Raw genomic sequence first — 26345 nt, forward strand, 5'->3', positions numbered from 1 at the left:
ACGTAGGAGATCACCACGTAGATAACCTTTGGTCGCTCAATATTTCCCCATTCAACATTTCCAGAATATTAAGTGAAGGACATTTCGGCTATAAGCCCCCGCATCGGTCCATATGAGCATAGAAATATTGTTTAACCATTCACGCTTATAGAGCCCCAGATGACATTAGCAATATTGTTTAAAAGTGCTCGCCTTATAGAACTCCAGATTACCTTAGAAATATTGTTTAAAAATTCTCGCTTTATAGGTTTACAGATGAGCTTAGAAGTATTGTTTAAAAATTCTCGCTTTATAGGGCTCCAGATGACTATAGAAATATTGTTTAAAATCCACGCTTATAGAGCTCCAGATGTGCTTAGAAATATTGTTGAAAAATCCACGTTTATATAGCTCCAGATGTGCTTAGAAATATTGTTTAAAAATGCACGCTTATGGAGCTCCAGATGAGCTTAGAAATATTGTTTAAAAATCCACGCTTATAGAGCTCCAGATGAGCTTAGAAATATTGTTTAAAAATCCACGCTTATAGAGCTCCAGATGAGCTTAGAAATATTGTTTAAAAATCCACGCTTATAGAGTTCCAGATGAGCTTAGAAATATTGTTTAAAAATCTACGCTTGTAGAGCTCCAGATGAACTTTAGAGATATTGTTGAAAAATCCACGCTTCTAGAGTTTCAGATGAGCTTAGAAATATAGTTGAAAAAATACACGCCTATAGAGCTCCAGCTGAGCTTGGAAATATTGTTTAAAAATGCACGCTTATAGAGCTCCAGATGAGCTTGGAAATATTGTTTAAAAATGCACGCTTATAGAGCTCCAGATGAGCTTGGAAGTATTGTTTAAAAATCCACGCTTATAGAGCTCCAGATGAGCTTAGAAATATTGTCTAAAATCCATGCTTTTAGAGCTCCAGATGAGCTAAGAAATATTGTTTAATAATCCACGCTTATAGAGCTCCAGATGAGCTTAGACATATTGTTTAAAAATGCGCGCTTATAGAGCTCCAGATGAGCTTAGAAATATTGTTTAAAAATCCACGCTTATAGAGCTCCAGATGAGCTTAGAAATATTGTTGAAAAATCCACGTTTATAGAGCTCCAGATGTGCTTAGAAATATTGTTTAAAAATGCGCGCTTATAGAGCTCCAGATGAGCTTAGAAATATTGTTTAAAAATCCACGCTTATAGAGCTCCAGATGACCTTAGAAATATTGTTAAAAATCCAGCTTATGGAGCTTAGGATGAGCTTAGAAATATTGTTTAAAAATCCACGCTTATAGAGCTCCAGATGAGCTTAGAAATATTGTTGAAAAATCCACTTTATAGAGCTTAGGATGAGCTTAGAAATATTGTTAAAAAATCCACGCTTATAGAGCTCCAGATGAGCTTAGAAATATTGTTGAAAAATCCACTTTTATAGAGCTTAGGATGAGCTTAGAAATATTGTTAAAAAATCCACGCTTATAGAGCTCCAGATGAGCTTAGAAATATTGTTGAAGAATACACGCCTATAGAGCTCCAGGTGAGCTTAGAAATATTGTTTAAAAATCCACGCTTATAGAGTTCCAGATGAGCTTAGAAATATTGTTTAAAAATCCACGCTTATAGAGTTCCAGATGAGCTTAGAAATATTGTTTAAAAATCCACGCTTATAGAGTTCCAGATGAGCTTAGAAATATTGTTTAAAAATCCACGCTTATAGAGTTCCAGATGAGCTTAGAAATATTGTTTAAAAATCCACGCTTGTAGAGCTTCAGATGAGCATAGAAATATTGTTGAAAAATCCACTTTTATAGAGCTTAGGATGAGCTTAGAAATATTGTTGAAAAATCCACTTTTATAGAGCTTAGGATGAGCTTAGAAATATTGTTAAAAAATCCACGCTTATAGAGCTCCAGATGAGCTTAGAAATATTGTTGAAGAATACACGCCTATAGAGCTCCAGATGAGCTTAGAAATATTGTTTAAAAATCCACGCTTATAGAGTTCCAGATAGGCTTAGAAATATTGTTTAAAAATCCACGCTTATAGAGTTCCAGATGAGCTTAGAAATATTGTTTAAAAATCCACGCTTATAGAGTTCCAGATGAGCTTAGAAATATTGTTTAAAAATCCACGCTTATAGAGTTCCAGATGAGCTTAGAAATATTGTTGAAAAATCCACGTTTATAGAGCTCCAGATGAGCTTAGAAATATTGTTTAAAAATCCACCCTTATAGAGCTCCAGAAGAGGTTAGAAATATTGTTTAAAAATCCACGCTTATAGAGTTCCAGATGAGCTTAGAAATATTGTTGAAAAATCCACGTTTATAGAGCTCCAGATGAGCTTAGAAATATTGTTTAAAAATCCACGCTTATAGAGCTCCAGATGAGGTTAGAAATATTGTTTAAAAATCCACGCTTATAGAGTTCCAGATGAGGTTAGAAATATTGTTTAAAAATCCACGCTTATAGAGTTCCAGATGAGCTTAGAAATATTGTTTAAAAATCCACGCTTATAGAGTTCCAGATGAGCTTAGAAATATTGTTTAAAAATCCGCGCTTATAGAGTTCCAGATGAGCTTAGAAATATTGTTGAAAAATCCACGTTTATAGAGCTCCAGATGAGCTTAGAAATATTGTTTAAAAATCCACCCTTATAGAGCTCCAGATGAGGTTAGAAATATTGTTTAAAAATCCACGCTTATAGAGTTCCAGATGAGCTTAGAAATATTGTTTAAAAATCCACGTTTATAGAGCTCCAGATGAGCTTAGAAATATTGTTTAAAAATCCACGCTTATAGAGCTCCAGATGAGGTTAGAAATATTGTTTAAAAATCCACGCTTATAGAGCTCCAGATGAGGTTAGAAATATTGTTTAAAAATCCACGCTTATAGAGTTCCAGATGAGCTTAGAAATATTGTTTAAAAATCCGCGCTTATAGAGTTCCAGATGAGCTTAGAAATATTGTTTAAAAATCCGCGCTTATAGAGTTCCAGATGAGCTTAGAAATATTGTTTAAAAATCCACGCTTATAGAGTTCCAGATGAGCTTAGAAAAATTGTTTAATAATCCACGCTTATAGAGTTCCAGATGAGCTTAGAAATATTGTTTAAAAATCCACGCTTATAGAGTTCCAGATGAGCTTAGAAATATTGTTTAAAAATCCACGCTTATAGAGTTCCAGATGAGCTTAGAAATATTGTTTAAAAATCCACGCTTATAGAGTTCTAGATGAGCTTAGAAACATTGTTTAAAAATCCACGCTTATAGAGTTCCAGATGAGCTTAGAAATATTGTTGAAAAATCCACGTTTATAGAGCTCCAGATGAGCTTAGAAATATTGTTTAAAAATCCACCCTTATAGAGCTCCAGATGAGGTTAGAAATATTGTTTAAAAATCCACGCTTATAGAGCTCCAGATGAGGTTAGAAATATTGTTTAAAAATCCACGCTTATAGAGCTCCAGATGAGCTTAGAAATATTGTTTAAAAATCTACGCTTGTAGAGCTCCAGATGAACTTTAGAGATATTGTTGAAAAATCCACGCTTCTAGAGTTTCAGATGAGCTTAGAAATATAGTTGAAAAAATACACGCCTATAGAGCTCCAGCTGAGCTTGGAAATATTGTTTAAAAATGCACGCTTATAGAGCTCCAGATGAGCTTGGAAATATTGTTTAAAAATGCACGCTTATAGAGCTCCAGATGAGCTTGGAAGTATTGTTTAAAAATCCACGCTTATAGAGCTCCAGATGAGCTTAGAAATATTGTCTAAAATCCATGCTTTTAGAGCTCCAGATGAGCTAAGAAATATTGTTTAATAATCCACGCTTATAGAGCTCCAGATGAGCTTAGACATATTGTTTAAAAATGCGCGCTTATAGAGCTCCAGATGTGCTTAGAAATATTGTTTAAAAATGCGCGCAGATGAGCTTAGAAATATTGTTTAAAAATCCACGCTTATAGAGCTCCAGATGAGCTTAGAAATATTGTTTAAAAATCCACGCTTATAGAGCTCCAGATGAGCTTAGAAATATTGTTGAAAAATCCACGTTTATAGAGCTCCAGATGTGCTTAGAAATATTGTTTAAAAATGCGCGCTTATAGAGCTCCAGATGAGCTTAGAAATATTGTTTAAAAATCCACGCTTATAGAGCTCCAGATGACCTTAGAAATATTGTTAAAAATCCACGCTTATGGAGCTTAGGATGAGCTTAGAAATATTGTTTAAAAATCCACGCTTATAGAGCTCCAGATGAGCTTAGAAATATTGTTGAAGAATACACGCCTATAGAGCTCCAGGTGAGCTTTGAAATATTGTTTAAAAATCCACGCTTATAGAGTTCCAGATGAGCTTAGAAATATTGTTTAAAAATCCACGCTTATAGAGTTCCAGATGAGCTTAGAAATATTGTTTAAAAATCCACGCTTATAGAGTTCCAGATGAGCTTAGAAATATTGTTTAAAAATCCACGCTTGTAGAGCTCCAGATGAGCATAGAAATATTGTTGAAAAATCCACTTTTATAGAGCTTAGGATGAGCTTAGAAATATTGTTAAAAAATCCACGCTTATAGAGCTTAGGATGAGCTTAGAAATATTGTTAAAAAATCCACGCTTATAGAGCTCCAGATGAGCTTAGAAATATTGTTGAAGAATACACGCCTATAGAGCTCCAGATGAGCTTAGAAATATTGTTTAAAAATCCACGCTTATAGAGTTCCAGATAGGCTTAGAAATATTGTTTAAAAATCCACGCTTATAGAGTTCCAGATGAGCTTAGAAATATTGTTTAAAAATCCACGCTTATAGAGTTCCAGATGAGCTTAGAAATATTGTTTAAAAATCCACGCTTATAGAGTTCCAGATGAGCTTAGAAATATTGTTGAAAAATCCACGTTTATAGAGCTCCAGATGAGCTTAGAAATATTGTTTAAAAATCCACCCTTATAGAGCTCCAGATGAGGTTAGAAATATTGTTTAAAAATCCACGCTTATAGAGTTCCAGATGAGCTTAGAAATATTGTTGAAAAATCCACGTTTATAGAGCTCCAGATGAGCTTAGAAATATTGTTTAAAAATCCACCCTTATAGAGCTCCAGATGAGGTTAGAAATATTGTTTAAAAATCCACGCTTATAGAGCTCCAGATGAGGTTAGAAATATTGTTTAAAAATCCACGCTTATAGAGCTCCAGATGAGGTTAGAAATATTGTTTTAAAATCCACGCTTATAGAGCTCCAGATGAGCTTAGAAATATTGTTTAAAAATCCACGCTCATAGAGCTTAGGATGAGCTTAGAAATATTGTTTAAAAATCCACGTTTAAAGATCTCCAGATGAGCTTAAAAATATTGTTTAAAAATCCACGCTTATAGAGTTCCAGATGAGCTTAGAAATATTGTTTAAAAATCCACGCTTATAGAGTTCCAGATGAGCTTAGAAATATTGTTTAAAAATCCGCGCTTATAGAGTTCCAGATGAGCTTAGAAATATTGTTTAAAAATCCACGCTTATAGAGTTCCAGATGAGCTTAGAAATATTGTTTAAAAATCCACGCTTATAGAGTTCCAGATGAGCTTAGAAATATTGTTTAAAAATCCACGCTTATAGAGTTCCAGATGAGCTTAGAAATATTGTTTAAAAATCCACGCTTATAGAGTTCCAGATGAGCTTAGAAACATTGTTTAAAAATCCACGCTTATAGAGTTCCAGATGAGCTTAGAAATATTGTTGAAAAATCCACGTTTATAGAGCTCCAGATGAGCTTAGAAATATTGTTTAAAAATCCACCCTTATAGAGCTCCAGATGAGGTTAGAAATATTGTTTAAAAATCCACGCTTATAGAGCTCCAGATGAGGTTAGAAATATTGTTTAAAAATCCACGCTTATAGAGCTCCAGATGAGGTTAGAAATATTGTTTTAAAATCCACGCTTATATAGCCCCAGATGAGCTTAGAAATATTGTTTAAAAATCCACGCTTATAGAGCTCCAGATGAGGTTACAAATATTGTTTAAAAATCCACGCTTATAGAGCTCCAGATGAGGTTAGAAATATTGTTTAAAAATCCACGCTTATAGAGCTCCAGATGAGGTTAGAAATATTGTTTAAAAATCCACGCTTATAGAGCTCCAGATGAGGTTAGAAATATTGTTTAAAAATCCACGCTTATAGAGCTTCAGATGAGCATAGAAATATTGTTTAAAAATCCACGCTTATATAGCTCCAGATGAGCTTAGAAACATTGTTTCAAAATCCACGCTTATATAGCTCCAGATGAGCTTGGAAATATTGTTTAAAAATCCACGCTTATAGTGCTCCAGATGAGGTTAGAAATATTGTTTAAAAATCACGCTTATAGAGCTTCAGATGAGATTAGAAATATTGTTTAAAAGTCCTCGCCTTATAGAACTCCAGATTACCTTAGAAATATTGTTTAAAAGTCCTCGCCTTATAGAGCTCCAGATAAGCTTGGAAATATTGTTTAAAAATCCACGCTTATAGAGCTCCAGATGAGGTTAGAAATATTGTTTAAAAATCACGCTTATAGAGCTTCAGATGAGATTAGAAATATTGTTTAAAAGTCCTCGCCTTATAGAACTCCAGATTACCTTAGAAATATTGTTTAAAAGTCCTCGCCTTATAGAGCTCCAGATAAGCTTGGAAATATTGTTTAAAAATCCACGCTTATAGCGCTCCAGATGAGGTTAGAAATATTGTTTAAAAATCCACGCTTATAGAGCTCCAGATGAGGTTAGAAATATTGTTTAAAAATCCACGCTTATAGAGCTTCAGATGAGATTAGAAATATTGTTTAAAAGTCCTCGCCTTATAGAAGTCCAGATTACCTTAGAAATATTGTTTAAAAATCGTCGCTTTATGGGGTTCCAGGTGAGATTGGAAATATTGTTTAAAAATTCTCGCTTTATAGGGCTCCAGATGACTATAGAAAAATTGTTTAAAAATCCACGCTTATATAGCTCCAGATGAGCTTAGAAATATTGTTTAAAAATCCACGTTTATAGAGCTCCAGATGAGCTTAGCAATACTGTTTAAAAGTCCTCGCCTTATAGAACTCCAGATTACCTTAGGAATATTGTTTAAAAATTCTCGCTTTATATGGCTCCAGATGACTACAGAAAAATTGTTTAAAAATACGCGCTTGCAGAGCTCCAGATGAGGTTAGAAATATTGTTTAAAAATACACGCCTATAGAGCTCCAGATGAGCTTAGAAATATTTTTTTAAAAATCCACGCTTATAGAGCTCCAGATGAGTTTAGAAATATTGTTGAAAAATCCACGCTTATGGAGTTCCAGATGAGCTTAGAAATATTGTTGAAAAATACACGCCTATAGAGCGCCAGATAAGCTTAGAAATATTGTTTAAAAATCCACGCTTATAGAGCTCCAAATGAGCTTAGAAATATTGTTTAAAAATCCACGCTTATAGAGCTCCAGATGAGCTTAGAAATATTGTTTGAATATACACTCTTACAGAGCTCCAGATGAGATTAGAAATATTGTTTAAAAATACACTCTTATAGAGCTCCAGATGAATTAAAAACATTGTTTAAAAATCCACGCTTATAGAGCTCGAGATGAGCTTTGAAATATTGTTTAAAAATTCACACTCTATATAGCTCCAGATGAGCTTAGAAATATTGTTTAAAAATCCACGCTTATAGAGCTCCAGATGAGCTTAGAAATATTGTTTGAATATACACTCTTACAGAGCTCCAGATGAGCTTAGAAATATTGTTTAAAAATCCACGCTTATAGAGCTCCAGATGAGCTTAGAAATATTGTTTAAAAATCCACGCTTATATAGCTCCAGATGACCTTAGAAATATAGTTTGGCAACTCTTCAATATTGTACCTATCTCTACTTGTTTTTCTGTTGATTTTTGTTTATTTTCCGAAGCCCCAATTCGGAATTCACTTTTCTCTTTTTCTCTCCCACCCCAATGTTAATAACATTGAATCTCCCCATTGCATGTGGGGCAATGTTTGTTTGGGTGCTTGCAAAATGTAACATTCTCTCTCTCTCTCTCTGCATCTCTCTTTCAATGTATGTATCTGTTCGCTACTTTCAGAACAACAAAACAATACAGAGCAAAGCCGGGGAGACGACACATTTGAGTTGTTTTTTGTTCTTTTGTTTTGCAAATTGACGTAGATTATGGGGCAAGCTGTTGTGTTTTAGTTTAAATTGAGAATAGTAGTTTCCATGCATACCTTTTTTGTGAGTGGTTGTTATTGTTCTTTTATATTGGGGGATACACATGGACAATGGAGCAACAGACCGAACCGACCGAAATGAAAACAATAACAATAATAGGCAGTCGTCAACAACACTGTAGCCATCGCCACCCCACCGCACCACAAATTTCAAACATCTCCCACACGTTTCGTGTTACGAACATCAAACAGCTCCAATGTGGGGCTATGTAGCAGCACACACAACAGTAACGTGTCGGCAAAGGTAGCATTAACGCGCAATTGAGAATTGTAGGTCGTCGTCTTCGCGTTGCTACCACTCTTTTTTTGCATTAATTTTTGTTCTTTTTTTGTGGAAATACATACATATCAATCTAGTTTTTTTTTGCAAAATATTTTCTTCTCAAATATTGTGTGAAAATAATGTGAGAAAAAATTAATTTATTTAAAATTCCATAAATGTTTATTTGTATTTCTTCGCAGCAAAGTGTTTGTTTGTGAAAACTAATAAATTTCAGCTACCACCAAAATGATTCATAATTATGCTTAGCAATTATTGTTTGGTTGTCCGTTTGTATGTGTGTTTGTTCTTTGAATATTCATAGCAAAAAAACTTGCGATTTCTTTTGAAGAGGGTCTACATTTATGTGTGTCATTTAAATAAATACAAAACAAAAAAATAAGTGTTTAACGTAAATATACATTACCTACATTAACACGTTCCATATACAAATACCTAGTGGTTGGAAACCGCAAATCACAACAACAGATGGGTATCCAATAGATTTCTTTGCGGCTAACTTTCGATGGCAACAGCGTTTAATGAATGGGTTGTAACACTTGTGTAGGAAAATTCATGGCCATTTCGTTGAAAAAGAAAAAAACTGTAAAGTATTCGTAAAGCCATAGTTTTTCACACAAAATATTGAAGTATCATTATTGTATATCGTCACCTGAAATGTCCAAAACCGAAACCCACAAACAACACCATAACTTTACAGGAGAAGCAAAAACATTATAACAAGAAATATGTTTTATAGAATATAAATTTTATGTACGAATAGGAGCTAGTAATAAAACAATAAAACCGCGGAAACGCTTGGCTTTTAGATCCTTCATTACAATAATACCTGCAAAATTACCCCATTGCCCTAAATGACTGATATATCTGCGGTAGGGTGGGGCGATTTGTATGGAAGGAAAAAAATCTTAATAGACGCTTCGGGTTTCTGATTCTTTGGATTGTACTGAACAAACAAGTCCACTAGACCATATGTCTACGGTGAAAATCGAGCTTACCGATTTTGACTTGAGAATTGGATCTCTTTTTCTTCGGCCAAAATACAAAATGGCTATATACTATGATATGTCCTTATAGTTTTTCCAAGTTTACAATGATCTTTTGACGAATGAAATCGATGAAAACTATCAAAGTTAGAAGCAAATCATTGAAAGTGAAATAAGGTGAATTAATTACAGTTATACACCCTAGCGTATAACTACCATATCACAAATAAAATAATTTTTATAAATCATACGCCGGTGAGGATACAATTCGAGAATTGTATAAATACATACAGTCGCTGGCATAATTATTTTGACAAGTTTGAAAAAATAATGTGTTTGGTTTTTTGCCGGATTAGTTTTCTATAAAATATGAAAATTATTCTGCCTTATACTTTACTAGAGTACATAACAAATTTTAACAATTCAAATGTATTCTTCAACATTTGTAATGGAAACAAAACTTCACTGCGTGGCATACTTATTTTGACAAAATTGTCCTATTGGTTTTTAGACCTCAACAATTAAAAATGTATTATTTATACTTTTGATAAAAATTATATGTATATATTTCACACAAATCTGTACAATTGTGGAATCATTTGCGAATCTATATTTCAAGGATATAGGAATATTCAAGTAATTGATTTCACATTTTCTGTCTACATCGTGCATATTTACGGAGTTTTCAGTATTTTGATATTAATTTGTTAAAAAATAAAAAATAACAGATATTATCGAAACTGTAATTTTATATTTCTTTACAACGTTTGACACCTACATTCCATGGTAGAACAATAGAAGGTAACAGAAATACCCAGCTGACTGAACTGGGCTGTAATGTTAGTGTCAAATTCCATACGACATTTTATATATTTATTTCTATGTTCGATGTATGTATATTAGGGAGATATATTTTTTGAAGAACAAATTTATTCATCAGAAAAAAACTATTTCCCATAAAGACTTCTTCATATCATTGACATGTAACCAACTCCAGATCCGAACGACGTGCCGCACACTAAAACACCACTTATAGAGGCGGTACAATATTTGTTAATATGTGTGGTATTTTGTTAAACTTGAAAAGAATAAAGCCCTAATAAATGTGTGCTATTTTAATTTCAAAAACAATATATTGAAGCAACTTCTCCTTTTTCGATGAATTACCAGCGACCCCAAACATTTTTGCAAGAATTCTACTTTCGGCGAGAAATTATGAATTTAGTGGAAGGATACGGAAACATTCAAATTGAAAATCTAACGAGTTTTCATTCATGTTTTTCCGAAATATTCAATGAAATGTGAAAAATATTAGTTTTTTAATTTCCAATAATTTATAGACATTTCCTTATTTTGTTTACATTTACCGTTGACTCTAACATTACAAACAAAAACAAATTTCTATGTGGTTGTTGTTGAGTGTTATTTGTTGTAGTATTTACTTTACCTAGTTTGACTGTCAATTACATTTTTACTTAAATGTCAATAATTTAGCTAAAAAAATAATTTTGGTACCAAAAAGTACGATTAAGTACCATAAAGTAACATAATTATGACGTGTCAAAATACTTATGCCTCCCTATTTAAAAATCCGTCTGCCTAATAAGAAATGATGCTGCAATTTTTTGGTCCATTAATTTTTGTTTAGCTGAGAGGTCAAAGAAAATACCTTAGCTGTTAATATCCTGTTTTATAAATACTGAAATATACTGAAATATATATAATATAATAAATACTGAAAATAATTATGTACCTTTTCAGACAACTGTAGATTTTGTCAAAATAATTATACCAGGGACTGTATGTATGTATATGACAATAAAATAACAAATAAAGGATTTTTGGCTGTAGGTTGTATTCTAGGATGATGACTTTTTTACATTTTTGATTAGTTTTAATTTAAGATCAGATAAAGTCTTACATATAAGGTGATTCGCTAAAAAAACTTACGCATAAAATGATTTAAAATTGTTTATTTATGTATATCTTTGGGAAATTTTTTGTGGTCACTGCCCTGCAAGCAAAAACTATCGCATAACCTCCTTTGTGAAGAAATGAACCACGCCGGCGTGTCGTCTTGGAAGTCATTCCAGCGACACTTCTAGAAGATCATTTCCGCGATTGTTCTTGGAATTAAAAAATAAATATTTTTAATTTTTTTCTATTTATTTTTATTTTAATCTTTTTTTATTTTATTTTTTAATTTTATTTAGAGAAATTATTCTTTGGAAATTCCACCTACATTAATTTTGTCATTTTTAAAAAAGGGATGTTTTGTTGCCTGACTTGGGAATAGAACCCGGACCACTGCACCACCATCTCATATCAGATAGCAAAATGTTCTATATTTGTTCAAATGTGTTGGAAGTCACTGTGAAGCCACTCCGAAATGTCGGTATACGCGATAAAACGTAATCACAATAAGACTATGGAAATTGTTTGTGTAATTCACCAACGATCTTCCTTGGCGTGTCTCCGGAGTGACTTCCTAGGCGAGGGAGTGTGAAACTCACTTCCAAATGCTGGCAGGGTGCAAGCAGATACATATATGTCCATATTTACATTAGGCAATTTTCCTGGCGGCAATTGTCAGTTTGTGGGTAAGAGAGGGTGTTGAGGGGCAAGGGTTCCCATATGCCTAACCGCTCTCTTCTTCAAATTGACAATTGCCGCAAGGAAAATTGCCTAATGTAAATATGGACTATCATTGAACACAAGCGTTAGAACATGCCCTGCCAGCATTTGGAAGAGAGTCTCTCACTTCCTCGCCTAAGACGTCATTTCGGAGACACGCCAAGGAAGATAAAAGACGATCGTTGGTGAATTACACAAACAATGCCTATAGCATTATTATGATTATCTTTTATCGCGTGTGAAGACCCTTCTAAGTGACTCAGGCGTCACTTAAAAGGCGATTGTTTACATTTATTTTAGAATTCAGCATATTTGAACAAATATGGTACATTTTTCTATCTGATGATTATATTACTCGGTGAGGCAGTGGTAAGCTCGCTTTGCACTCTGAAGGTCCGGGTTCGATTCCCAAGCCAGACAATAAAACAAAATCACATTTTTGAATGACAAAATTAATATAGGCAGATATTTCTAATTCTTTAAAACCGAACTTTGAAAAAAAAATTAATAGAAAAAAAATAAAAAAATAAATAGAAAATAAAAAAAAATTGTTATTAATTCCAAGAACTATCGCGGAAATGATCTTCTAGAAGCGTCGCCGAGGTGACCTCCAAGAAGTGACTCGGGCGTGGTTCATTTCTTCACAACTGAAGTCACTTCAGGGTGACTTCCGCGACTATCGCCGCGACTGTTTTCATCGCCTATGCGACACGCTTAAGTCACTTCTGCGATAGTTCTTGCTTGCAGGGTGGGTGACCAAAAAGAGAACAGACCAAAATGTGAATGTATTCAAACTATTGGCAACTTATGAATATGTGTTAGTGTGTTTAAATGCAAGCACGCTACAAATAAACAAAATCACATATCGCCATTTACTCTAAAAGAGACAAATCTTAAAAATCCAGTTTCGAGAAAAACGCGTTTTAAGCTGACTACTCAAATTTGACTTCCCAACTTAAAAAGCTTATTACACAAAAACTAAAATAACTACTAGGACCATATTTTGCAAACTGCTAGTCAGATATCAGTGCTAAAATTCTGTGACAGATCAAGCATGATTTGAAGTGTTTTAGTGCTTCTTAAACTCAAGAAACTTTTATGTCGAATTATGCGAAATTCGTAGTGTAGCGGCCCGTTTATTCAGCATTATTAATAATTATTATTTTTATTATATGACAACATAATTTCATTTAATTTTTGTTAACATCATTTGTACATGTATATGTTAACGTCAGTTTACATTTTAATGTTAAATATCCAATGTTACGTTACATTAGTATCTTTGGTTACAGAACTTTAAAACGATTTCACTCGAAGGAGCATCTATAACTTTCTCTATTTCTCAATATAAATGCTTCTTCTTTCTTTTAACGAACAAGTTATTATCATTGTTATTGTATTGCTCTCGCCAATATTTTCGTGTTCTCTCGTACCATAAAACTTAACGACAAATCGATTTATGTATATCTTACTCTTTTGCTCAATTATACTCAAATACTCAATAACTATGCAAATTAGATATGATTGCAACTAATAATCACTCAATATGTTTTTAACTTTCATACTAATATTTGCAATATTTGTAGTAGATAAGTTCTAACCAAATGTAATGATTTTACTTGTGTCCAGCTGGTCATAGAAATGATTCAAATTCTTTCTATTGTGATCGAGCTGCAGACCAATAAAGTGGTAAACTTGGAAACAATTTGTTTTATTTGGAAAAACCAATAAAATATAAAAAATAATATTCTCTTAGACATTGGAAGCCTTAAGGCTACATTGCAATAGAGAAACTGAGGACGAATACTGCATTGCGACTTATTCATGTCCCAGTATAAATTAATAAAATTTATAAACAAAATCAAAGGGAAGTTTTCTCCTAAATTTGGATATTTCTCCCCTTACAGTAGTAAATGAGCTGTAACTCGTCGAATTTTACACAAAATAAAGTAGAAGTCGTAGAAAAAACAGAAATTGTTAACTCAGAAAACGCATTTTTTGAGTTATGCCACTCTTTGAGGAAATGAGCGATATGTATGGGTATGTATGTAATATTACATAGGATCGTCAAAATTACAAGAAAGTTCATATTCACGGAGAGGATGGATCTCAGTGAGAGGTTGTCCTTTTTGCGTTAGGAGTTGTAAAAGTCTTGCATATGTTTGATCGCTCACAGCACTGGGGTGACCCCCAGTTATAAAGCTCAATAAAAGCCAATTCTCATGAATTATTTCCAAGAAAACTACGAAACTTTTTTGGTAGCATTTTTTAACTTAATCTACTTTCGGGATTTTATTTTTTGAGAAATATTACGTAATTTTGTGGCAAATGGCCATCTACAAAACCCTGTTTTTTACGTTTTGCGGTGCCAACTTTAACTCGAAAACTAATGAACCGATCGTCATACATATATTTTTGTGGGCTTAGAACATAAAAATCTAGTTCTTTGTCGATTAAAAAAATATTAGGTTTTACGGAAAAGATCAAAATTTAATTGTTTGGCTTAAATCACCCACGGAAAAATATTAAAATAAAATTGATCGATTTCCGACCGATTTCAAAATGTCATTTCGAGAAAAAAGACTTTTTTGGTTTCTATGCCACATACAAAACACAATAATTTGTTCCGTTCCAGCGCTCATATCTCAGTCAATATTGTTCCGATTTGCTACTTATACTTTAAAATAAGCAAATAATTAAATTTTTAAATTTTCTGAAATTTGCAACTGCGATCACCCCTTAAAGCTCTCAAGTGCTTGCTACACTTTTCCAGACAAAGTGTGCTTAGTAATGCTCCTTCAACCGAGCAGCTTGCCTTTAGATAACCTTTCCTCACATGGAGTTGGGATTTCAATGCTGTCAACTTGAATCGCGACCTATTTAAAAAGCGCTCCGGCGATTTTTTGTTTGTTTTTGATTCTTGTCATCTATGAACATTGTAGTTTCCGCAAAAACTTACTAGGCACCTTCAATTTAAATTTGGTTCAAGAACACCGTGTGCGGCATTGCCATCCTTGGACCTGTACCGACAATATTCTGGAGGAAAGTTTTATACCCCCAACGAAGACTAAATAACAAATTTCAGCCATTTCTGAGGTATATAAATCGGAAAGTACGTTCTAGGGGGCTATATAAAGGCGTGGACCTATACCGACAAATTTCTGGTGGAAAGTTTTGTACCTCCAACGAAGACTAAGTACCAAATTTCATGAGGCTAAAACCTTCAAAATACCGAAAATCGGGTGGTACCGTTCTATGGAGGCTATATCAAAACGTGGACCGATATAGCCCATTTGCAATACCAAACATCCTAGGAGTAATAGCTCTATCTTAAAAATGCGAGCTGTATCTTGATTTCAACAGACGGACATTGTTATATCGACTTAGAATTTTACCCTGATCAATAATATACATACCTTATAGGGTCTCCGGTGAATATTTCGATGTGTTACAAACAGAATGACAAATTTAATTATCCCTCCATACTACGCACAGTGGATCCACCCATTGGCCAAAAATAAAAAATGAATGTCAAAATTTTGGTACAACATCTGGCAACTCTGATAGCTATGACATGGACCTTTTTAAAAATATATTAGTTTTTGTTTCATTCGAACGCGATCATCTTAAGAATAGCTTCAAAAGTCGGAACATTTGACTAATATTTTTTGTTGCGAGTACAACCTATATTTTAAGTGCAAGTAAATATATCCAAAATATCGCGAAACTAATACGTATAGCAAAATATTATAGTGGATTTTGAAGGAGGAGGTAATAGCTTACTTTTCATTAAAAAATAGTGTTTTAGCGTGTTGTGGAATTCTGGTTAGCTGCATCCGTTCTTAGTATATTTTGTAATGTCAATTCGATCATATACTTAAATTTTACCTAAGGTTTTAGTCATGATGCCCACCAGTGCCCCCCTCGGGAATAATTTTCCAAAGTAGGTCATGGGTTTAAGATTATTCAGTATTAAAATCAGCTGCCATCTAGTGCCAGACTATAAACGGTGGGTCGCTGACTAAAGCTGCCCTAGAAGAGGGTTTCTATGGATATATGAGCGTATAACTCTGTTATCTGACCACGTACATTAACATAATTGGCATCAGTGACAAGATGAAGAAATCTTCTTCCAAATTTGTCTTACGTTGGCAGTACGTGCCTTCCAGGGAGAGCGCTATAAGATCCATATTAAAAATTTTACCAATTTTCAGACAAAAATTTTGATTTTTTAATCCGCTAAATTGTTTGGATTTTATATTGTTTTGGAGATTGTTTTGTTTCCCCAAGCCTATTTTTGCATCATAAGACAATCGGGACCTTTGCACATGTCATTTTGTATTATCATCATTAAACAACTCCAGAGGGGAAAGGGGGGAGAGTGTTACCCTCGTGGTTCCTTAAAACACTCTTCGCAGCAGCACAAAGCTGTAACCGGCGTATTGGCTTGATTTTTACACTCTAAATATTTTTGGCCACATTCTCAATACAAGTGGATCCACTGTGTTACGGTGAGGGGTATAAAAAATCGCAGAAGAACATGGTTAGAACGAATCAATTACGATGCAAACCAGCGCTTTGTCCTAAGCCGATATCTTGATCACCCCCATTGGCTATTGTGGAAATGGCCAATAATTGAGGTAGGAAATGGAGATTTTGGAAATCGATGGGTTCGAATTCTGAATCGCTGTGTAAATATGTGAAATGTGAAATACTCACTTCACTTTGTCCTTTTGGAACTGGCCATTAGACAATGGGTGAAACAAATGCATTCCTATAACTACTTTGACAATAAAGGGGGACATGTTTTGGCATACGTTGAATGTAGTGTATTGCAAATTTAAAATTCCTGGAATTTCCATTTAAAATTTAAATTCAACATTTTCTTTACTCCCCATAACATGTACGAACACATATGTAAATGGCATCCTTGCTATATACGATTTATGTTAATGCTGGGGATACGCTTACGTATAATTTTTACAACATGCCACTCTCCGAAATATTCACCACCAGCAACACCACCCCATTGCCACCATATTAATGTTATTGTTCGTGTTGGATGTCGTTTCGTTCTCTCTCTATCTATGTTGTGTTCAATGAGCAACGAATATTGGTCGGTTGTGTCGGTCGGTGGTCTTGTGACGATGACAACGAAGAGTTATCGTTCAGTACTATTACGACGCGGCAGTGGCAAGCACAAACGGCATAAATTTTACGACGGTATTAATTCAGCGGCACGGCACGCCCTTGCATTTCTTTTATTTATTTTGCTTTGCAAACTGCAGCAACAGCAGGCAGAGTTATAGTAACGATGTGCGTTGCAAGTATCTGCCCCAAGTAGCTGAGTGTTGTGTGGTGTTTGTTTGTTTTTTTTGCAGAGAGTAAATAAGGGTGTTTGTCTGTATGTGTGTGTCTGGCTGTGTCTTTTATTGAATGTTTGTTTTTGATAATTTGCAATTTTATTTTTATATCTGTAGTAACAATAACAAGTAATATAACAACAATGTCAAAAAGAATAACATTACAACAAATTGTCAGTTATAAAAAAAAAAAAAAAAATAAAAATACTTTGTGTATTCTCGTGTTTTTGAAAATAGTTTTTCTGTTCTTTTTCATTTTAGGTTTTGCAAAAAAAAAAAAAACATACCATTGAATAGTGTGCTGAATGTGTGTGTATAAGAATAACAAAGAAAACACAAATTGGTGTCAAGAAGAAGAATTTGTCTTCCAATAAGAAAAAACGCAGAAAAAATAAAACAAAAAATTAAAGAGATTTGCAAAAGAAAATAATGAAATAAAAAAAATCTCATCCCATAATGATGGGGATATGTGAAATATGCCAACATCAACAGCAGCAACAACAGCAGCATATACAACAAAGGCAACACCAACAACAATGTCTTCTCTATATTCTGTGAAATATTCGTGTTATTTTATTGTGAAATAAACCGCGAAATCTCCAAGAGTATTAAATAATCAACATCGGATAGAGAGTAACGCATAGAAGAGAGTTGCAAATTGTGTTCCATTGTTTTGTTTGAGTGTAGTGAATTTGAATTTGTTATGCTCTGAGCAGAAGAGAGCAAGCAACATAGGCCCCCCCTCACAAAAAGAACATCATTATCAACGCCAACATTGTCATCATCCGAGTCATCGTCATTATTGTGTTTGTTTATTTCAATCCAAAACGAGTGTTAAGGCCCCACAACCAACCTTCCTCCCCCCGAAAACAAAACAATTGCAAACATTACTCGAGCATTACTGAGCGTAATCGTTGTCTCGTCGTGTTCTCTGTTTGGCCTAGCTACCAACCAACCATCAATCCCCCCATCTATTGTCATTAACATTGAGAATTCTCGTCAACGTAGTGTATCTTCTTCTTCTTTGTTGATTGTGTTCAACGAAAAATACTCTCGCGTTTATAGTAAAAAACCCCACCATAAAAATATCGCCGTATTCCGTCGCCGTATAAAACAAAGAAAGTGCAAATAAATAGAATTATAAACCGCACAAATGAAAATGGTTGATAAGTCATCAAAATTAGATAAATACGCCAATATGAATGCTTCTACATCAGCGGCTGCCGCCGCCGCTGCTGCTAGTGGTAGCGGTTCTGCTTTAGTCGGTATCGTTAGCGGTGGTCATAGTGGTTCCAATGTAGTATCTGCCGGTTATTATTATCATGCCATGCAGCAACAGCAACAACAACAGCAGCAATTGCAGCCACAGCATCACAGTAGCAGTCAACAACACCATCAGAACGGTCAAAAACCAGTTCCAATGAAGTTATTTGCCGCTTGGGAAGTTGATCGTACTCCACCGAACTGTATACCAAGGTAAGTGGTCTGCATAACATTTAAATCATCGCCATCATCATTCTTAATGTTTTGTTTTTGGACGAATGGTGGAGAATAAGTGATTCACTGGCTGTTTTATTGTTTGGCGTTTATCTGTGAATTATGACAGAGTTGTTTATTTCTTCTAAAGAAAGGAAATCACAGTGAGGGAGAAAGCATCCTAAAATGGCCATAATGGAAGTTTAGGCCATACCTGTTTTTATTTGGAGCTGGTTTTAAGAATTACATGTTCCAAATAGGGGAGATATGAATGTGTATTCTTGCGAAAAGCTTTAGCATAGGAATTACAAATGCTTTCTTCGAACAGGAGGGTTAAACTCTAGCGATTATTGTGCAGCTTAACACCAACTTTCTTAAACACAAAACAAACTGCAATAATTTTTGCAAGCCGTATTTTTAAACTTATAACGAATTTGAACCGTATATTTGTAGCCAAACAAATGTGGTTTCTGAAGAAGGTGTGGACCAAGAAGAGGCTACATCAAAATTGTTATGATCTTTTTTTGCTATCGGGTCGCTTGTGTGTGAATTGCCGAAAAAACTTCTTAACGGCAGTGCTCTTAAGTGTTGCAAAATGTTGCGGTTTAAACCGAAGTCCAGGCGGATGTAGTTGAATCGACACAGAATGTGAAGCTGTAAAAATATTGTCAAAGGTCCTATTTTTTAGGGTTCATAAAAATGTATTTCTTGGCTGGCGTATGAGTAATACAATCTATATATTCTCATATTACTCATTCGTGTCATTGTACCTTAATGGGAGGGGGTTTTCAATGTTTTTATACCCTCAGCATTTATGCTAACGATAGTATATACGGATCAACCGATTGGGTCCAAAATTTGGATTTCGTAATATTTTGATCAAACTTAGTTTAAGTTCGAAGATGGGTTATATCGGTACACTCCTTCCGGTACCTCCCCCACAAAACTTCGGTAATGTTCGGAAAATTTGTGCGCACAATAACTCTTGAAGGGAGTAACAGATTTGGCCCCTGCTTTGCACATCGTGAAATTTCTATTAGACTTATATGACGATTCAATATGGACCCAATCCGTCCATTCCTTCGGGAATCTCCCACACAAAATTTCGGAAAAGTTCAGTTTAGCACCTGCTCTTGAACCGCTTTTTTGTTGTAACAACTTGTATTCACTGCCCCTCATACGACGGTATAAGTTTCATCAGGGGCAAGTCCATACTTCCTGAAAAAATAGCCTGAAAGGTACAAAAAAACCCCTATGATACCGTGTGTAGTGGTTGGAGCGCAAGATAACTCTCGAACGGATCAGCCGATTCCGTCCAAAATGTGGCCTTCGTAATATTTTGTGCAAACTTAGTTTAAGTTCGAAGATAAGCCATATCGGTCCACTCCTTAAGGTACCTCCCCCCAAGTGTTCAAAAATGTTCGGAAAAATTGTGCGCATGATAACTCTTGATGGTAGCGACCGATTTGGTCTATACTTTACACATCCTAATATAACTACCAAATATATATCAGGTTCGAATATGGACTATATTTGTCCACTCCTTCGGGTACTTTACACACAAAATTTTGGATAAGTTCACTTTAAGAACTTGTCTGGAATCTCATTGATTTTGGTTGAAGCAACTTTCATTCGCTGCCTCAATTACGACGGTAAACGTTTTTTCAGTGCAAGTCCATACTTCTTGAGAAAACAGCCCGAAAAGTGTAAAAACCCTCTATGGCACCATTTAGTGGCTGGAGAGAACGACAACTCTCGAACCAAATACTGAGTTGATTCACACTTTGCATATCGTAAAATTTCTTCGGATGTTAGATGAAATTCGAAGGTGGTGGTTGTAGGTGACTCCTTCCGGTATCTACCCCACAAAAATTCGAAAATATTCGCTAAAATAGAACTCGCAATACATATCTCATAAACAGAGCAACCCGGTTATGGGTCTGTGCTAGGATCCTTTGAACATTTTTACCTAGTGGTCCTGTTTACATCGATATCATGTTTTTCGTAGGCAAGTACATTCTTCTTGATATAATGGTCCAAAACCTCTGAATTATATGGTGACCAACTGATACGACAGGTGGTCGCGATATCTATTGAGGGGAATGACACCCAAAATATGACCAACTTTCAAAGTGGAATATGTCGGTTCATTCCTTTAGATACCTTCTCCGCAAAACTTGAAGCATTGTGGCGTTTTTTTAATTGGGATAGCGTTTGCAAATTGTTTTTTCCAAATAGTCTGGCTTAATCCCATTGTTGTTGTTTTAATATTTTAAAACAACTATTTTATTAGTGGAAAAGATTTGGCATTGTTCGCCAAGGGGTAAGGCAGGGAATACTATAGTTTCGATCCACGCCACTGGATCTCATCAGTTCCCTTGTTTCTTGTTTGTGGATATTCTCCACCGAAGTTAATTTTCAATAACTTCTTCAACAAGAAATTTTTTATACCCAAACATCAATCGTCAGCTCGAAGTATAAAGGTAAGCAAAGAAAAAAGTTCAATGAGAAGTTTTTGCTTGGCACCTTCATACAACTCCGACGAAAGTGTCTGCGAAAACAATTCAAACCTCTTCCACTTGTATGTGTCGTCGAATTTTGACGAATGCACACACCAAAATTTGGTTGGTCTGCTTTACAGCAAAAACAACACACGTCGTGCCAGTGTCTTCAATTTGAAGCATTGTGGCGTTTTTTTAATTGGGATAGCGTTTGCAATTTTGTTTTTTCAAAATAGTCTGGCTTAATCCCATTGTTGTTGTTTTAATATTTTAAAACAACTATTTTATTAGTGGAAAAGATTTGGCATTGTTCGCCAAGGGGTAAGGCAGGGAATACTATAGTTTCGATCCACGCCACTGGATCTCATCAGTTCCCTTGTTTCTTGTTTGTGGATATTCTCCACCGAAGTTATTTTTCAATAACTTCTTCAACAAGAAACTTTTTATACCCAAACATCAATCGTCAGCTCGAAGTATAAAGGTAAGCAAAGAAAAAAGTTCAATGAGAAGTTTTTCCTTGGCAAAACTTTTTGAGCTTTTATCCAAATCCATACGAATGTGGTTAGAACGACACAGACCGTGAAGCTGTCAAAATATTGTCAACGTTCCCATTTTATGGTGCATTAAAATGCATTCGTGACTGGCGTATGAGTAACACAATCCATATATTCTCATATTACTCATTCGTGTCATTGAACCGTAACGGGTTACTTCTACTTCCCAGCAAAATGTTCGATGACAGATCATGAGTTGAATCATAGGTGCAAGTGACTTGTCATAGGTGCAAATTTAGGTGAATCACCGATGAAATTTACAAGGGAGTGACACCTGATTTCACCTGTTCATTGTCATGGCATTTTGCACCAGTTCATTGTCATGACATTTTGCACCAGTTCATTGTCACGGCATTTTGCACCAGTTCATTGTCATGACATTTTGCACCAGTTCATTGTCATGGCATTTTCCACCAGTTCATTGTCACGGCATCTTGCACCAGTTCATTGTCATAGCATCTTGCACCGGTTCATTGTCATGGCTTCTTGCACCAGTTCATTGTCATGGCTTCTTGCACCAGTTCATCGTCATGGCTTCTTGCACCAATGCTTTGGATCCGGATTTTTGCCAATCAGAAATAAAATTCGCAATACAATTATGTAATTTGTTGAATTAATAAGAATACAATGCGCAGATGATTTGTATCGCCAGATGTTATTTTTCTTTATTTTGTATGTAATTTTCAAAATTATATATTATATTAATCTGCAATATCATATTTATCTCTTCCGATGGCTGCAAGATACTTCTTTCAACTTGGGGGTTCCGTTTTTCCAATATTCGATAAATTATGTGTCAATCTCTGAACCAAGCTCATTGTTTGGGAAATCTAGTATAAATTTGAATTCTGTTATTTTATTTCAAAAGAAAAAGCTTATCCTGTAATAGTTACCACGTTATGGTCTCTTTTATACTTATTTTACCGATCTCCTACTTTGCTTCTCTCACTTTGCATGCCATGCTTGTGATATCGTGATCTTTCCATTGGAGTTTTGTTCCCTCGGGTCGCATAACGTCAAATGGCTCGTATTCATATGCCGGTGGCATCTTTATCCATCCTGTTAACATGGCCCAACCAACCCAATAATTGCAGCTCGATATGTTTTACTATATCGGTGTTGGTCGGCTGGGGAAGCTCGTGGTTTATAGACCGGGTCTTTTTCATACTTCTATACTTAATATCCACAAAACGAAACAGGTTTCCAAATACAAAATATATTTTTCTTTTGTTTTATATCAATTTACATTGTATTTTTAATTAAAATATATAAATTTTGCCACTATCGACCACTTTCATCTGACTTTTATTTTCATTTTAACAATTACTTTTGCAAGTACACAATTATTCGGGTATATGAGTATTTGATAATTTATTGTGCGGTTACTTATCAATTTATTTAAACTCATGATAATATTGTGACAAAGATCGGATCTTTCACGACTTCAATTGCACTCATGAAAATTCGAAGAAAAAAATCGGATCTTTCATGACTTCGATTGCACTCATGAAAATTCGATGAAAAAGATCGGACCTTTCACGACTTCAATTGCACTCATGAAAATTCGATGAAAAAGATGGGATCTTTCACGACTCCTTTCGCACTCATGCAAAAGAACCAGTGAAATCATGATTTCACATGGAATCACTTCCATTTAATTTTGCTGGGTATAACTTTCAACAATTCGAAAAAAAAAAACACTTAAAGCACAGGTAGTATAGAGTGTGGCGCAAAAAATTTAAAGTCGATCGGATCAAAATTGACTGCGATATGAGCATTGCAATGTAGCACAGAAACTTTAAATGCCTGTTTCTCGAAATGACATTTTTGAAATCGGTACCAACGATGCCTCGAAAACGAATTGACCGATCTTCATATGGCTTGGCGGATCTTATTAAATACATAAAACCATTGCCTTTAAGCGAGACAGGTTTCTAAAAAAATGTTTTTGCCCGATTTTTTGACAAACAGCGATCAATTTTTTCGTTAATTTGACTTTGGCAGTAAACAATTTTTCTTAAAATCGATTTTTAAAAATTCTTTTTCGCTTAAAAACAAGGTTAATAGGTTATTAAAAAGCCCATACAAATATACGACGATCGGCCCATCCGTTTTCGAACTATCGTTGCCACCGCAAAACGCTTTTACAAAAAATGGGTTTCGCAGGTAGCCATTTACCACAAGACTATGTATGCAACAACAAAAATTCCAAAAGTAGTATCAGATGTACCCGTTCAGATGCAAGAAATACTTAAAGATATTGGAAATACAATATTTTTTATGTGCAACTAGGGATAACCCCTTAAGGGGTTATAGCAAATAATTTGCTGAGCACCAAAAAGCCATTTTTCATGAATTTTTTTTACAAGAAATATAGACTAAACTTTATTATAATATTTTTTATCTGAAAGGTAACATTGAGCCATGTTCAGATATTTTTGCAAAATATTGCATCGTTTTCTGACAAATGCCTGCCAACGAAACACTGTTTATACCAAAGTAGTTTGCGGTGCCCTCTGTAGTTCGAAAACGAATGAACTGAACAGCATATATTTTTGTGGGATCATTAAGAACATAATTATCCTTAAGCTCAACGGAATTAAAATTTGTGAACTGTCAAAATAAACATTTCGATCTTAAGGAAAAAATGGACTGTTTTTATCATTTCCGGGAAACGGGAATCACAAAATCGCCATTCCAGGGAATCCGGGATTTCCCGGACATTTTTTTGAAAATACGGTGATGAATCAATGTTTCCCTAATTTTTCCATCTTCCAAAATATGTAGTTATATGAAACACAACCCCGCACAGTGGTCCCACTTGTATGGAAAAGAGTGCCGAAAATAGTTATAATCGAGCTACCGTCTCCAAATTTTAAACGTAGTTTTATAACAAGCCAAAAAGATAGAAACCCATTTTTAATGAATGTAGGTCCATATTTGGATATAGCTCCCATAGAAAGGTACCGCCCGATTTTTGGTATTTTGGCGATTTTGGCCAAATTCACTTACCGATTTGCATGTTATTTTGCATTTTGAGTTCTGAGTGAATAAACTACCTACTTGCAAAAAATATTCAATATAGGTCCACGTTTAGGTATAGCCCCCTATAAATGTACACTCAGATTTTCGGTATTTTGACAATTTTAGCGAAATTTTCCAACTGATTTGGCTGTAATTTGGCATTTTGAGTTCTGAGTGAACCAAATACCTCCATTCAAAAAATGGTCAATATCGGTCTATGTTTAGGTATAGCCCCTATATAAGGTACCTCCCCATTTTCGAAATTTTAAAGATTTTACCTATATTTTTCAAAGGATTTGGCTGTAATTTTGCATTTTGAGTTTCGAGTGAGCAAAATACCTCCTTGCAAAAAATGTTCAGTATAGGTCCATGTTTAGGTATAGCTCCCATATAAACGTACCTCTCGATTTTCGGAATTTTGACGATTATACAGGCTTGGTATAAGAGGAATAACTCATCACACTAAAATTTGACTGTGTGATAAATTTAGGCGGTACTAAATTAAATTGATGTTTTTTTCATACAACTACGCTGGATGTTGGAATCGTCAAGGATTATTGATCAACCCTCGTATTTTTATAAATATAAAGTTCAATAACATTAAAAATGTGCTTATAACAATGAAAATCAGCCCCCCCTATTCAGTAATTCTTAATACCTTTACTTATTGTATATTTTACAACAATTTCATTTGTTAGTTTTGTAGTTGTTACAAAAACAAAATAAATTTTAACAAATTTTTTGTTCGGCTAACTAGGGAATAACTAGCAATTTTGCTCGCTACTGGGCCAGAATGCAAGGAAGCATGGACTTGTCCACAGAAAACATAATATCCCTGTAAACAGCGACCAATATTGGAGCAAAGGATCTTCGAAAAGACACTAAACTGCACTTAGACACAAATGTTGAACTTTTGTGGGGGAGGTACCCTAAGGAGAGGACCGATATGGGCCATTTTAGAAATTAAAATAAATTTGGACAATATATTAGGAGATCCAAACTATGGACCAAATTTGTTGCCCCCGTTCAAGAGATATCGTACATACAATTTTAATGGAATTTTTTTTAAATATTTGGGGATGTACCGAAAGTTATGGACCGGTATTGCCCGTCTTCGAACTGAAACTAAGTTTTGACAAAATATAACGAAGGCCAGATTTTGGACCAAATAGGTTGATCAGTTCGAGAGTTATCGTGCTCTCCAACCCTACATACGGTCACATGGGGGGTTTTTACACCTTTCGGTCTGTTTTCTCAAGAAGTATTGACTTGCCCCTGAAAATACTTTTACCCGTCGTAATTGAGGC

General features: G+C 34.7%; 1 protein-coding gene across 30 annotated transcripts in view; it reads left to right on the forward strand.

Annotated features, from left to right (window-relative positions):
* KrT95D (phosphofurin acidic cluster sorting protein KrT95D) overlaps positions 1 to 26345 on the forward strand; it is a 327318-nt gene that overhangs the window by 20856 nt on the left and 280117 nt on the right. For 9 of the 30 annotated variants that reach the window (XM_073960285.1, XM_073960280.1, XM_073960276.1 and 6 more), the window contains exon 2: positions 17745 to 18959. In XM_073960285.1, coding sequence (XP_073816386.1) covers positions 18637 to 18959 — 323 coding nt within the window. In that variant the 5' untranslated portion in view covers positions 17745 to 18636. Of the gene's footprint in view, positions 1 to 8439; positions 8625 to 17217; positions 17529 to 17744; positions 18960 to 26345 lie in introns of those variants that run through there. The other 21 variants (XM_073960282.1, XM_073960278.1, XM_073960301.1 and 18 more) reach the window with 10 other exon arrangements.

The sequence above is a fragment of the Musca autumnalis genome, unplaced genomic scaffold (assembly GCF_047663935.1).
Source record: "Musca autumnalis isolate F117 unplaced genomic scaffold, ASM4766393v1 scaffold_1, whole genome shotgun sequence".
Classification (NCBI taxonomy): Eukaryota; Metazoa; Arthropoda; class Insecta; order Diptera; family Muscidae; genus Musca; species Musca autumnalis.